General features: G+C 41.7%; 1 protein-coding gene across 7 annotated transcripts in view; it reads right to left on the reverse strand.

Annotated features, from left to right (window-relative positions):
• HMGXB4 (HMG-box containing 4) overlaps positions 1–13,139 on the reverse strand; it is a 55,063-nt gene that overhangs the window by 11,054 nt on the left and 30,870 nt on the right. For all 7 annotated transcript variants that reach the window (XM_028827761.2, XM_015150116.3, XM_015150115.3 and 4 more), the window contains one exon: positions 1,396–1,477. In XM_028827761.2, coding sequence (XP_028683594.1) covers positions 1,396–1,477 — 82 coding nt within the window. The remainder of the gene's footprint in view (positions 1–1,395; positions 1,478–13,139) is intronic.

Here is a 13,139-nt window from a genome sequence, read left to right on the forward strand (position 1 = left end):
CCTACTTCAGCCTCCCGAAGTGCTGAGATTATAGGCATGAGCCACTGCATCCTCCCTCTGGTGTCTTTAATTTGATCCCACAATACAAGGCCTATCAACTTAGGTTAAAAAATATGTGTAGAATTTGAAAAAAGGTGTTAGGCTTTTACCAAATTTCTGAACAATTAGAACCAAAGAAGGATTTCCCTAGAGCAGCTCAGAAGCAATCCTCTAGATGTGTAATCTTACCCTTCCACTGTATAACAGTTTTATGCTTTATAAAGCATATTCATGTGTGCCTCACTGCGGCCTTTTGGAGTTGGTAGGGCAGCGATTTTACACATTAGGCAAAGGAAATCTGTAGCGGTTAAGTGACATGTGTCTCACCTCATTAACTTCTAATACAGAGACAAATACAGACAGTCCCTGACTTATGATGGTTTGACTTTTGATTTTTCAATATGTACTCAGTAAAAACTGTACTTCTAGTACCCATACAACCATTCTGTTTTTCACTTTCAGTACAGTATTCAATACATTACACAAGATATTCAACACTTTATTATAAAACAGGCTTTGTGTTAAATGACCTTGCTCAAGTGTAGGCAAATGTTAAGTGTCCTGAGCACATTTAAGGCCCACCTTAAATGTGTTCTGTAGGCTAGGTGTATTAAATGCATTTTTGACTTACAGTATTTTCAACTTTCAATGGGTTTATCGGGATGTAACACTATCGTAACTTGAAGAGCATCTTTACAACAATATAATACAAGACATCTCATTATAACTTTATATTCAAGGGCAGTTTAAGGAAAAGGCCAATTGTAGAATCTTGGAAATAAACAATTGTATATTTTTGTGCATTTTTTTTTTTTTGAGACGGAGTCTCGCTCTGTCGCCCAGGCTGGAGTGTAGTGGCCGGATCTCAGCTCACTGCAAGCTCCGCCTCCCGGGTTCGGGCCATTCTCCTGTCTCAGCCTCCTGAGTAGCTGGGACTACAGGCGCCCGCCACCTCGCCCGGCTAGTTTTTTGTATTTTTTAGTAGAGACGGGGTTTCACCGTGTTAGCCAGGATGGTCTCGATCTCCTGACCTAGTGATCCACCCGTCTCGGCCTCCCAAAGTGCTGGGATTACAGGCTTGAGCCACCGCGCCCGGCCTATTTTTGTGCATTTATGTATGTGCTTTATAACATTTATTTTTACGTAGTTTCCCACCTTATCAGTTTAAGAGATATGTATAGAAAGTTCATCTCTTTTACAGATGAGGTAAACTAAGGCAAAATCTAAAGTGATTTGCAGAGCTGAGGAAAGAAACAAGATTATCTATGCTCTAATGCTACAGGAAGAAGAAATTAACTGCACTGCTTCAAGATATAAATGGAAAGCAAAAGCGCTACAGATCAGCAAAGTTCTTACCTATACCTGGATGGTCAGCCACAATGGTCACGCGATACTCTTTACAGAACACCTGGTAGGCCGACATGTTCTTCTTTTTTGGCTAGTGCCACATAGAAGATACAACAGGGTAAGACTTGATTAGAACCCAAGTTTAGTAACCCTGAAACCACAGTAATAAAATAGAAGGATACCTAAACTTTTTCATCAAGGGAAGAGTTCCAAACTACTAACCAGCTTTCCTAAACAGAATAATAATTTTTTTTTTTTTTTGAGATGGAGTCTTGCTCTGTCGCCCAGGCTGGAGTGCAGTGGCGCAATCTTGGTTCACTGTAACCTCCCCTCCTGGGTTCAAGCGATTCTTCTGCCTCAGCCTTCCAAGTAGCTGAGATTACAGGTGCCCACCACCATGCCCGGCTAATTTTTGTATTTTTACTGGAGATGGGGTTTCACCATGTTGGCCAGGCTGTTCTCGAACTCCTGACCTCAGGTGATGCGCCCACCTCGGCCTCCCAAAGAGCTGGGATTATAGGCGTGAGCCACCGTGCCTGGCCAGGAAAATACATTTTTAATCCATGTTACTTACCACTCAGAGATGAACATCAGTTTTAATTTTAGTAGGTAAAAACCACATGTTAAATTATTTGTAAAGACCTTCCTTCTCCCTATATACAATCCCATGTTACATATTTCTTTCAGAATTCAGTGTTAAGAAAATCTTTATCACTCCTGGGGTATCTATTTTTCTCACCTTTGAAAATCTGAACCATATAATTTCCTTTTAAACTCTGGAGCCAGAAATGCAAGAGCCAAATCTATGTTCTTTTTGCTTCTCTGGTTTTGATTTCTAATCTTGTAATTTCCATCATCCTGCTTTTATTGTCATTTGTAGCTTCTCATTATTGGACTATTCACATTCTTTGGGTTCAAGGTAAGAAGCGAATAAATAACTGAAGACAATTCTTTGGTAGTCACTGTCAGATGAAATGTCTTCACTTCAACAAACTGCTCTGTACTACCTGAGGCATGTTTGTTCTTCACTATATTCTGACCCAATGCCAAAAGGAATATATGATTTTTGAGAAACAAAATCAAATTATTTTTAAAGTCAGTTCAATAAGAGACATATAAAACAGATGATTATATTTTTATGCATTCCATTTTACAATTATACATGGTCTAAGGGGAAAAAGTTAAGTTTTTTCTATCAAGAAAGAGACATGCAATTAGATTCATCTATCCAAATTTCTCATTGTGAGGATGGGAAAAAATAAAGTCAGAGAAATTGTAACTTGCTGAGGGTACCATCACTAAGCTAGTAGTAACACTAGACCCTGGCAGTTATAACCACAACCCAGGTAGCCCTGACTTTCAGGGTTATGGGCCCAAGAAAGAATATATGTTGCTCCCTTACAGAAAAAGTTAGCTATTTAACATAAAGAAAGGGTTATCACTTAATAATTTTAATCTAACAAACAAATATTTTCAGTATGGCTTTCTGCAAAAACTTATCTGGAAGCATCAAAATGTGATTCTCAGTCTTTCATCTATTCCTAGTCCTTTCTGGCCCTACAGTTATTAAAATGACATGAATGTGGCCAGGCGCAGTGGTTCATGCCTGTAATCCCAACATTCTGGGAGGCCGAGGCGGGTGGATCACGAGGTCAGGAGATCAAGAGCATCCTGGCTAACATGGTGAAACCTCGTCTCTACTAAAAATACAAAAAACTGGCCAGCGTGGTGGTAGGCGCCTGTAGTCCCAGCTACTCGGGAGGCTGAGGCAGGAGAATGGTGTGAACCCAGCAGGTAGAGCTTGCAGTGAGCCAAGATTGCGCCACTGCACGCCAGCCTGGGCGACAGAGTGAGACTCTGCCTGAAAAAAAAAAAAAAAAAAAAAAAAAAAGACATGAGTGTTTGGTGCTTTCAACGCCCTTGGGAGCTTTTGTTTGCCTTAAGAGTGAGATTTTGGGACGAAAACTAAACCAGTCACACAGTCCTGTCTCATAACTTCAGAGTTGTATCTTGCTTTAAACAAAGCTCGATCGTGCACTCTGCCTAGCTGCCCTAGTTCTTCATGTTGTTCCCACAAAATAACGACCCTCAAAGGACAAAGACTGACTGAGGCTGATGGCAGTAAAAAGCTCATGTGATGACTCTGACTTTAATTCCAAAAGCTATTCTGAAATCATTTGATGAATGGAAATATTCCTAGAACACTTTCCAAGGTAACTGCTTTGAATGAGATTGCACTTATTTGAGATAAAATTTGTGGTATGTTTGTTAAATTTCATACTAATCTTTTAATCATGGCTTATCTATATGCCTGAAATTTACTAGAATACATGATGAAAGAATAATTTGTGGAAGTCTATACGCTGCCAAATCTTTCCCAACTGTACAATCAATCTCACTTCTAAATACTGAGAACATTAGAAAATATATATGCTTGAGAGATTTCATAGCTTGTTTGGCCATATTATAAAACTTACAAGGAAGGCATTTAACATTTTCTCAAACACAATATAATACTGTAAAAGGTTAATGTTCCTATTCTATAAGGCTATCCATAGCTGTCACACTAATCACAATTCTTGGCTAATATACTATAGATTCAAATTCACATATTGAAGAAAAAGGTTTCCTTCATAACTCTTACACAGGATTTTATTCAATTATGTAGAAAACAGATTAGCGTTTATTGAGTACCTGTGCTGGGTGGTGGTATAGCAAGTAGTTAGGAGGATAAGCTTTTGAAGACTAGATCTAATTATAAGGAAGTTAAGCTGCATAAAATAGTGGAAAGCACATGAAATTTACAGTTTAAAGACCCACAATCTTGTCTCAGCTTCCCCATATACTAATTATTTGATCCTGAATAAAACACATGGGAAGTGGACAGCTTTTCTAATAAGTGATATTAAAAGTATTTCAATGGCAATTAAGGAAAAGCAGAGACTAAGATTTCAAAGGAAGCAGAAAAAAAAGTAACCCATTAAAGTATTCTACTATTCATGTATTAATAATATTTACTGAGTATCCATATGTGCCAGACACTGGGAATACAGATAAGGATCAGATGTAGAATCTAACAAATGAGGCAGTTAAATATGTCATTGTAATAAAACACAGTGCTATTATAGGGAAAGCATTTGGTGCTATGGGAACATGTAGTAGGAGTGCGTTCCCAAGTTAGGGAGTCAAAGAAAGCCTTCTGGAGGAAGTGACATTTAATCTAAACCAGAGAGATGGGTAGAAGTAGGCAGATGAAGGGTGGTTAAGAGTGTTCTAGGCAGAGGAAACAACATGGGGGCACATTTATCAAAGAAGAGAGAGGTAAGAGATGATGTTAGAGAAGCAGGCAGAGCCCATAAACTGAGGCCATGTAACCCATATTAAAATGTATGGATTCTGTCTGGAAGAAGCCATACAAGTATTTTAAGCAGGAAGTTATATAGTCAGGGTTACACTTAAGGACTATGGAGAACAAACTGGAGAAGAACAAGAGCAAAGGCAGGAAGACCAATCAGGAGGCTGCTGCAGGAGTGCGGGGAAGGGATGAATGATGATGACCCACAATCAAGACAGTGGGTTGGGAGAAAAGCAAATAAACTGGGAAGGAGGAAGATGTGACAGGATTTGTTAGAGATAGTGTGGCAAAAATGGCTTTGAAGACCAGCAAATCTGCGTTAGAATCCTGACCATGCTATTTACTAGTTACGTGAATTGCTTCATTTGCCTGACATTTCGTTTCCCTACAAGTAAAACTTGGATAACACCATTTAACTCAAAGGTGGGAATTACTCCACTGGTGTGTGGCACTTCAGCAGGTACTCAATGTTATTTCTGTGGCAAGCAGAATTATAAGATGGCCCCCAAGACCCCTTCTCCTGGGTTTGCATTCCCGTAAGGGTGGGCAAGACATGGTCATGTCATGTTATATGGCTAGGGGATTGTGCAGATGCACTTAAGGTCTCTAGTGAGTTGACTCTGAGTTAGTCAAAAGGGAGATTATCCTGACTGGGCCTGACCGTAGCAGGTGAGCACATAAAAGAGACAAGAAGCCCAGTGAGCTGTTTTGAAGACATCAACTGATTCTAAAGTTTATATGAAGAGGCCACAGACCCAGAATGGACAACACAGTATTGAAGAAGAACAAAGTCGGAGGACTGACACTACCCTACTTCAATATTACTATGAAGCTACAATAACCAAGACAGTGTGGCACTGGCGAAAGAATACACAAATACATCAATGGAACAGAATAGAGGGCCTAGAAACAAGCTACCTAAATAAAGTCAACGAATCTTTGACAAAGGAGCAAGGACAATACAATGAAGAAAAGATAGTATTTCAACAAAAGATGCTGGGACAATTGGATATTCACATGCCAAAAAAAAAGAAAAAAAAAAAAAAAGGAATCTAGACACAGACCTTATCCCCTTCACAAATTAACTCAAAATAAGTCTCAGACCTAAATGTGAAGTACAAAACTATAAAACTCCCAGATGGTAACACAGGAGATGATCTTGAGCTTGGCAATTACCTTCCAGAAACAGAAACCAAAGACATAATCCATGAAAGAAGGTACTGATAAACTGGGGTTCATTAAAATTAAAAACTTCTGCCAGGTGCAGTGGCTCACGCCTGTAATCCCAGCACTTTGGGAGGCCGAGGCGGGCGGATCATGAGGTCAGGAGATTGAGACCATCCTGGCGAACACAGTGAAACTCCGTCTCTACTAAAAATACAATAAATTAGCTGGGCGAGGTGGTGGCGCCTGTAGTCCCAGTAACTCAGGAGGCTGAGGCAGGAGAATGGCGGGAACCCGGGAGGCGGAGCTTGCAGTGAGCGGAGATCACACCACTGCACTCCAGCCTGGGCGACAGAGCGAGACTCCGTCTCAAAAAAAAAAAAAAGAAATCAAAAACTTCTGCTCTGCAAAAGTCACTTAAGAAAATGAAAAGACGGGCCGGGCGCGGTGGCTCAAGCCTGTAATCCCAGCACTTTGGGAGGCCGAGACGGGCGGATCACGAGGTCGGGAGATTGAGACCATCCTGGCTAACATGGTGAAACCCCGTCTCTACTAAAAAATACAAAAAAAAAAACTAGCCGGGCGAGGTGGCGGGCGCCTGTAGTCCCAGCTACTGGGGAGGCTGAGGCAGGAGAATGGCGGGAACCCGGGGGGCGGAGCTTGCAGTGAGCTGAGATCCGGCCACTGCACTCCAGCCTGGGCGGCAGAGCGAGACTCCGTCTCAAAAAAAAAAAAAAAAAAAAAAGAAAGTGAAAAGACAATCCACAGACTGTGAGAAAATATTTACAAGGGGCATAGCTGATAAAGAACTATTATCCAAAAATCTCTTTTTTTTTAAGACAAGCTCTCACTCTGTCATGCAGGCTGGAGTGCAGTGGTGTGATCATAGTCCCCGGCTTCAGCCTCCTGAGTAGTTAAGACTACGAGTACATGCCACCATGCCTGACTTTTTTTTTGTTTTTTTGTAGAAATGCAGTCTTGCTGTGTTGCCACAGTGAGACTCCAACTCTACAAAAAATTTAAAAATTAGCTGGGTGTGGTGGTATGTGCTTGTAGCCCCAGCTACTCAGGAGGCCGAGGTGGGATAATCGATTGAGCTCAGGAGCTCGAGGCTGCAGTGAGCTAGGATTGTACCTCTGCACTCCAGCCTGGGTGACAGAGTGAGACCCCATCTTAAAAAAAATAATAACATTAAAAAAATACATAAAATTTAAAAGCCCCAGACCCCAGGTGGTGGTTTGGAAGGGGCTTAATGACATTTCTTGGGTAGACTTTTCAGTCACTCATTCTTTGAGGCAAGAAATATTGAAGGTATTGGGGACTCAATGGCAAATGAGACAGACCAAGATCTTTGTCCGAATGGGGCTGAGATCCCATGGTACAGCCACTTTGGAAAACAGTTTGGTGGTTCTCAGAAAACTAAATGTTCTTAACATATAATCCATCAGCTGTGCTCCTTGGTATTCACCCAAAGGAGGTGAAAACTGATGTCCACACAAAAACCTGCACTTGGAAGTTTATAGCAGCTTCATTCATAACTGCCAAAACTTGACGGCAACCAAGACGTCCTACAATCAGTGAATGAATAAACTGTAGTACTATATCTAGACAATGGAATATTATTCAGTGCTAAAAGGAAAAAAAGAAAGGTGTCGAGCCATGGAAAGACATGGAGGGAATTTAAGTACATATTAGTAAGTGCAAGAAGCCAATCTGAAAAGGCCAGATACTGTATGATTCCAACTATGTGGCATTCTGGAAAAGGCAAAACTATGGAGACAGTACAAAGTTCAGTGGCTGCCAGGGAGGCAATGAATAGGTGGACTACAGGATTTTTAGAGCAGTGAAAATACTCTGCCTGAGACTGTAATGGCAGATACATGTCATCATACATTTGTCCAAACCCATAGAATGGACAACACCAGGAGGGAGCCCCAGTGTAAACTATGGACTCTGGGTGATAATAATGTGTCAGTGTAGGTTCATCAGTTGTAACAAATGTACTAGTCTGGTGGGGGATGTTGATAGTGTGGAAGGCTGTACACCTGTGGGATGGGGGATATATGGGTTACCTCTGTACTTTTCTCTCAATTTTGTTGTTAACCTAAAGCTGCTGCTGCTGCAAAAAATTAAAATCTTAAAAGAGTTTCCTGAACAAATTTCACATGAATAGAAACCACACTGGCTGGGCGTGGTGGCTCACACCTGTAATCCCAGCACTTTGGGAGGCCAAGGCGGGTGGATCACCTGAGGTCAGCAGTTCAAGACCAGCCTGGCCAACATGGTGAAACCCCATCTCTTCTAAAAACAGAAAACTTAGCCAGGCATGGTGGCATGTGCCTGTAGTCTCAGCTACTCGGGAGGCTGAGGCACGAGAATCACTTGAACCTGGGAGGCGGAGGTTGCAGTGAGCTGAGATGGTGCCATTGCACTCCAATCTGGGCAACCTGAGTAAAAGTGTCTCAAAACAAAAACAAAAACAAAACAAAACAAAAAAAACCCCACATCAAACCAACATTAAGAAACACAGAAACAAAATGAGAGAAGGTGGCACGACAGTCTCTGACTGGTCTCGAATTTTTAGAAAACAAATTGCCATGAGTCCTACAACTATAAGGGACTGAAAGTGGCCAACAACTTGAATGAGCTTGAACCTTGGATGAGAACCCAGCTCTAGTGGACACCTTGACTTCAGTCTTGTGAGACCCTGAGCAGAGAACCCAGTTGAGTCCTCCAGGAGGACTTTGAGCTACACAACTGTGAGATAGTAAATGGATATTGTTTTAAACTGCTAAGCTTGTGATAATTTGTTATGCCACAAGAGAAAACTAGTATGAATTCTTTTCTATTCCCTATGCATTTTCCAAAATAGCAGTTGTGGCACCCAAAAAGCCAACACAAGCTTTTGAAAAAATAAAAATTGTGGTGAAGGAGGATAGGGTGAAATCATTTGACCTTTATCAGACAAATAGTATCAAGCCATTTTAATTTTTCACTGAAATAGCAAACCAAACTAAAAATACTAAATTTTAGTATTCTTCTGGTGAAGCCAGTTCTGTTTAGAGATGATAAAGCAGTATATTGTGGGTGCTGGATTTCATTTATTAATTTAGTATCAGCTTTTTATTTCCCAACATCTTAAGTGTTTTAAAGATCCCCTCTTTCAAATCCTCCTTTATTGGGCCTAAGATACAATGGAGAGGCACCACATGCACACCCAAACACATACACACGCTCGCACAAGAGTTCATGTAAGGGGTACTCGTGGCCATTTGGCGAGGTATGGGTTAATTAGTCTGGGTGTTCCACCTGCCACTCATTCCACTCTAAGAACCTATACCTGGAATGAGTGGGACAGGAGATATAAATCTATTCTCCCCAGATAGTTTCTGTGTCTCTCTCAGTGTGGGCAACTCACTACCCAAGTGTGATTCTGATGTTTGTAGCTAAGGTAGTTTAAAAAATGAAATAAAATCGTGGTTCCTGAACAAGGCCAATGACTTCATCTGGTGGTGGAGAGAAAAATCTAGCTGCGCTGGAATGACATTCTGTTGAACTGAGACTCTGTCAGTCTTCAATGTAGAGCCTTCCTAAAGGACTTTCTTTTTTTTTTTTTTTTTTTTGAGACGGAGTCTCGCTCTGTCGCCCAGGCTGGAGTGCAGTGGCCGGATCTCAGCTCACTGCAAGCTCCGCCTCCCGGGTTCACGCCATTCTCCGGCCTCAGCCTCCCGAGTAGCTGGGACTACAGGCGCCCGCAACCTCGCCCGGCTAGTTTTTTGTATTTCTTAATAGAGACGGGGTTTCACCGTGTTAGCCAGGATGGTTTCGATCTCCTGACCTCGTGATCCGCCCGTCTCGGCCTCCCAAAGTGCTGGGATTATAGGCTTGAGCCACCGCGCCCGGCCATGGACTTTCAAGGGAAACTCTGACTACTTACACTGTTCGCTTTACAAGCTGACTTAAAACCTAACCGTTATGTAAGATGCAACTCTAGTTTGTGGACCTAAAGTTCAGATTTCAAACTTAAGGGTTAAAAATTTTCCATGGCACATTTTTATACATTAAAAATATACAAATAAAGGATGATCTCTACCAATACAAAACATTTCCATGAGATTCCAAATGCAAGGTCAATAATTCCACTCTAAATTTTCTCATGAAAGAAAACATACAGGATGGAAGTAGATTACAGCTGGGATACACAGAAGCTTCTTTCATGAATAAAATGTTAGTATTCTAAAAACTTGGATACTTTATTATTAGTAGCAAATTACTTGCAACAAGTCCACTTAACTACATGTGACTCATGAGATGACCGTTTTTTACTGCCAGGATCACCTTTTAAATATTTGATGAGGTATGTCACAGTATCAAGAATATTCAAAAAGCAACTTCTTTTTAAGCAACAGGGTCTCGCTATGTCACCCAGGATGGAGTGCAGTGGCTCATTATGGCTCACTGCAACCCTGAATGGGTTTAAGTGATCTTCCTGCCTTGGCCTCCCAAAACTCTGCAATTACAGGTGTGTGCCACTGCTCCTGGCCCAAAATGCAACTTCTTAATGCTCTTTATAAAGTGTCCTGCTTAACTCTTTTGGGTCATAGAACTCCAAGAACCTGTTGAAAAATCTCTCCTCATAACTCCAGTTTAAGATCCTGTTTTAAAGAATACAATATTTTGGCCTGGCGTGGTGGCTCAAGCCTGTAATCCCAGCACTTTGGGAGGCCAAGGCGGGCGGATCACCTGAGGTTAGGAGTTCAAGACCAGCCTGGCCAAGGTGTTGAAACCGTTTCCACTAAAAAGACAAAAATTAGCTGGGTGTGGTGGCCAGCACCTGTAATTCCAGCTACCTGGGAGTGTGAGGCAGGAGAATCACTTAAACCCGGGAGGCGGAGGTTGTAGTGAGCTGAGATCGTACCACTGCACTACAGCCTGGGTGACAAGAACAAAACTCTGTCTCTCAAAAAAAAAAAAAAAAAAAAAAAAAAAGAAAGAAAAGAAAAGAAAAGAAAGAAAGAAAAAAAAATTGGTGATGTTAATATTACATAGGAGCCACTATTATAAGACATTTACCCACAGAAATTCCCTTAAACATCATAACAACCCTATGAAGTAAGTTCCATCATTCCTGCCAGTGTAAAAATGAAGAAACTGAGATCCAGACTCACAACTCCATGGAGTGGCAGGGCAACTAAACACAGACAGCCTGGCTTCGGAGCCTGGACTTGTAACCATTTTACCACCTGATGCTCTTCTGAACTAACTTGACTGACATACCCAAATCTGATCTGGCTAAAAGGAAAAATAGCAGATAAGTAAGGTTTCCATGCCAAAGTTTTTATTTTAACTACATTGAATGAAAATCTTTCCACATGTACTCTATACTTCCGCTCTCTCTCATACCACATCAATGAATATAATTTAACCACTTTCTGTATATTGAAATGAGCATGGTTCTTGTAGTCAGAAAAACCTGGGTTCTAATTCCTGTTCTGCCAGTAACAGGTATGTCCTGGGGCATGCTATTTCATTTATTTAAGCTTATTTCTGTGAAACTGAGATGACAATACCTACACCTCATTGGGTTCTTGTGAAAATTCAGTGATAGGCCAGGAGTGGTGGCTCAAGCCTGTAATCCCAGCACTTTGGGAGGCCGAGACGGGTGGATCACGAGGTCAGGAGATCGAGACCATCCTGGCTAACACAGTGAAACCCCGTCTCTACTAAAAAAAAAAATACAAAAAACTACAGCCGGGCGCAGTGGCAGGCGCCTGTAGTCCCAGCTACTCGGGAGGCTGAGGCAGGAGAATGGCGTAAACCCGGGAGGTGGAGCTTGCAGTGAGCTGAGATCCGGCCACTGCACTCCAGCCTGGGCGGTCTCGAAAAAAAAAAAAAAGAAAATTCAGTGATATACAGTAGATAAAAAAACTAGTGCAGTGCCTAGAACATACGAGGAACTCTACATGTACAGCTGTTAGGATTGTGCTTTGCCAATTCCTACTCAGTTCTCCTGCCCCTTCCTAGAAGGCCAGTCTGGCAACAATTCTTCCTGCCTTCTACATACCTTTTGCTGGCTTTGCTTCAGTCATATCAAATTCCTGGGTTTCTCTGAATGTCCTGTGCCCTCTGGTGTCTCAGGGCCTTCACAAATATTTTCCATTCCATAACTGAGGTGCCTACTCCTATTTTCCACCTGATAATTCCTACTTGGCCTTAAGATTTGGTTCCTATGACAGCTCTCCCAGGAAGCCAGCCATTCCGGGCTTTCCTTGCACTCTCTCAGTACTCCGCCCATGCCTCTGTTGAGGTTTAACACACCAAGTCCTTTCCAACCTCTTTTACTAGACTGAAAGCTCTTTGAGGGCAGACACTGTATCCTCATCTTTGTGTCCTTACTGCCTGGCAGGATGTAAGAGCAGAGTAAATATGTACTATTGAATAGCAAAGTCTCAGAACTGTGCGTGAAGAGGCCAAGTGTGTATTCATGTGTAGCACCTCATCTGATTTCCACAACATCCTTGTAAGTGAAGTAGGCTGGGTGCTAGCTCCCCATTTTAAGCATAAAGGAACAGAGGCACAGAGGTCACATGACTCACCTCACTGGTCCTTCTCCAGTGACGATGAAGCTCTCCAATGAGCTGTAGGTTTTATAACATCTGCTTTTGCCCCTTAGAGGCCCTGTTTTCTTTCTGGTTCTTAACTATTTTCCAAATATGTGACATAACCACAGAGTTTGGTTCCTAAAGGTGGGAGGTTATATTAAGGTAGGGTATTATATGCATAAAACATAGTCTCTTTGCTTAGTCTAATATGTGAAATGAGTGGCTGAAATGTTTTCAAATATATTTTGTGCTTTTGAAGAACTTAAGATGTAAGCGAAAGTAACTGTAACAGCTGACATTTACTAAGCCATGCCCTGTGCTAAGCATGTTACATGTACCACCTAATTTAATCTAACCCCAATTTACAAATGAGCAGAAGTGAGAAAGCAATCTCAGGAGAACAGACCTAGTAAGTAGCAGACCAGAGTAAGAATCCAAGTCTGCTGAATTTGAGTCAAAGATGTATCATGGCACCAAGTAACCATGTCTTAAAGTTGTGGAAAGGCATGTGGCATAGTGGAGAGATTACAGCTTCTTCCTCTGTCAGTGGGGCAAATGATACTACTTATTAATCAAGAGTGGTAACATTCAGAAAATGCCTAGGAGAGCCTGGCACCTAGTGGCCACTCAGT

This window comes from Macaca mulatta, chromosome 10, assembly GCF_049350105.2.
Source record: "Macaca mulatta isolate MMU2019108-1 chromosome 10, T2T-MMU8v2.0, whole genome shotgun sequence".
NCBI lineage: Eukaryota > Metazoa > Chordata > Mammalia > Primates > Cercopithecidae > Macaca > Macaca mulatta.